The sequence below is a fragment of the Octopus bimaculoides genome, chromosome 26 (genome assembly GCF_001194135.2).
Source record: "Octopus bimaculoides isolate UCB-OBI-ISO-001 chromosome 26, ASM119413v2, whole genome shotgun sequence".
In the NCBI taxonomy this organism is placed as follows: domain Eukaryota; kingdom Metazoa; phylum Mollusca; class Cephalopoda; order Octopoda; family Octopodidae; genus Octopus; species Octopus bimaculoides.
Genome location: NC_069006.1, coordinates 20,198,137 through 20,199,984, shown reverse-complemented (window position 1 = coordinate 20,199,984; position 1,848 = coordinate 20,198,137). Strand labels below are relative to the sequence as shown.

The 1,848-nt window shown below is 42.6% G+C and overlaps 2 protein-coding genes across 6 annotated transcripts in view; one reads left to right on the top strand and one right to left on the bottom strand.

Moving 5' to 3' along the window:
- LOC128250925 (plectin-like) overlaps window positions 1–1,848 on the bottom strand; it is a 59,356-nt gene that overhangs the window by 37,129 nt on the left and 20,379 nt on the right. The gene's annotated exons all lie outside the window — the stretch shown is intronic.
- Window positions 1–1,848, top strand: part of LOC106868379 (high affinity cationic amino acid transporter 1) — a 21,372-nt gene that overhangs the window by 15,657 nt on the left and 3,867 nt on the right. For all 5 annotated transcript variants that reach the window (XM_052977047.1, XM_052977046.1, XM_052977045.1 and 2 more), the window contains one exon: window positions 1,195–1,334. In XM_052977047.1, the coding sequence (XP_052833007.1) occupies window positions 1,195–1,334 (140 nt within the window). The remainder of the gene's footprint in view (window positions 1–1,194; window positions 1,335–1,848) is intronic.

Sequence of the window (1,848 nt, the reverse complement as noted above, 5' to 3'; positions counted from 1 at the left end):
CCTGTCTGTCTGTCTATCTGCCTGTCTGTCTGTTTATCTATCTGCCTGTCTGTCTGTTTATCTATCTGCCTGTCTGTCTGTCTGACCTATCTATCTGCCTGTCTGTCTGTCTATCTGCCTGTCTGTCTGTCTATCTATCTGTCTGTCTGTCTGTTTATCTATCTATCTATCTATCTGTCTGTCTATATATCTGTCTGTCTGTCTATCTGCCTGTCTGACCTATCTATCTGTCTGTCTGTCTGTCTACCTGCCTGCTTGTTCAGATAGATAAATGGATAGACAAACAGACAGACAGACAGATGTCCTCTCACTTCTCTCCTCCGTTCTCTCTGTCCCTCTCTCCTCTATCAGTAGCAACCTCAAAGAAAGAAAACAGCAGTTTTTCAGAAACTCACACAGGGTTATCATTCATGCGCAATAGTGCATAGCTCATTAATCCTGTTTTACACTCATTAATCATTAATCATGTTTTACACACATGACTAAGAACCAACATGGAGGAAATAATTGTCGAGAATTTTCCAGTCAGATTTTAAACAAAGTAGAACCACAACTAGAAAAATACTATCAGTAACAATATGGATCAATGAATGCCACTCAAGGAAACGGTAATCTATATCTTGTACTTGTTTTAGTCATTGGACCACGGCCATGCTGGGGCAGTCTCTGAAGAATTTTAGTCAAATGAATCAACCCTAATACTTTTTTCCAAGAGTGTTATTTATTATATCAGTTTTCTTTTGTCAAACTGCTAAGCTCTGGGAAATGCTAACACTGGTTATGAAGCGTTGGTGGGGGGAGAAACACAGACGCAAGCACATACACACAGTCACTTACATGCATGCAAATACACACACACACACATACACTCACTCACATGTGCACGCACGCCCATGCACACACGCTTGCTTACGTGCATGCACAGACCATGCACACACTCGTTCACTCACATGCACAGACCACACACATACTCACACACACACATGCATGCATGCACACACACACATACACTCGTTCACTCGCATGCACAGACCACACTCATGTGCGTGCACACTCACTCACACATACACACACACACTCATTCACTCACACGCATGCATGCACACACACTCACTGAGTCATTCACACGTGTATAAACACACACTTATACACAGCTACATGTACGTCTCTCTCTCTTTTTGTCATCATTTCCAGTCTTGCTGACGGTCGGTGTGAAGCAGTCAACTTTGTTCAACAATGTCTTCACAATAATAAACCTCCTTGTACTTCTCTACGTCATCATTTGCGGATTCTTCCAGATGAAACTGAAAAACTGGCAACTCACTCCAGACGAGGTACACTTGTTTGTTTTGTAACGTAACCCTTGTTGTTGTTGTTGTTGTTCTGGTTAATTCTAGGTCAGCTGTGATCCAGCAGATCTCTGATCAAAAGTGTTCTCTCTCCATGACCATCCCACCTTTTTTTTTTCCACCTGACAATGTACAGTGGGGCTTCTGTAACTTTCTGGTTTGGCAAAGTTTCTACAGCTGGATGCCCTTCCTAACGCCAACCACTCCGAGAGTGTAGTGGGTGCTTTTTATGTGCCACTGGTACGAGGGCCAGTCCACTGGCACATTCTGGGTGGTCACTAATTTGTATTGTAGCAAAAGATTTTTGTAATCTGTATTTTCTAAGTCTGAGGGTGCACCATTGAATAGTGAGTGGGGGCCAGTACTGTCCAGTACACCCCCTTAGCAACTAGCATGTTAGTCAGATTTCAAGAAATGCCTTGGAGGAAGATTTTTGTAAACTGTATTTTCTAAATATGAGGGTACACCATTGAAAAGTAAAAAGGGCAGTGCCGTCCAT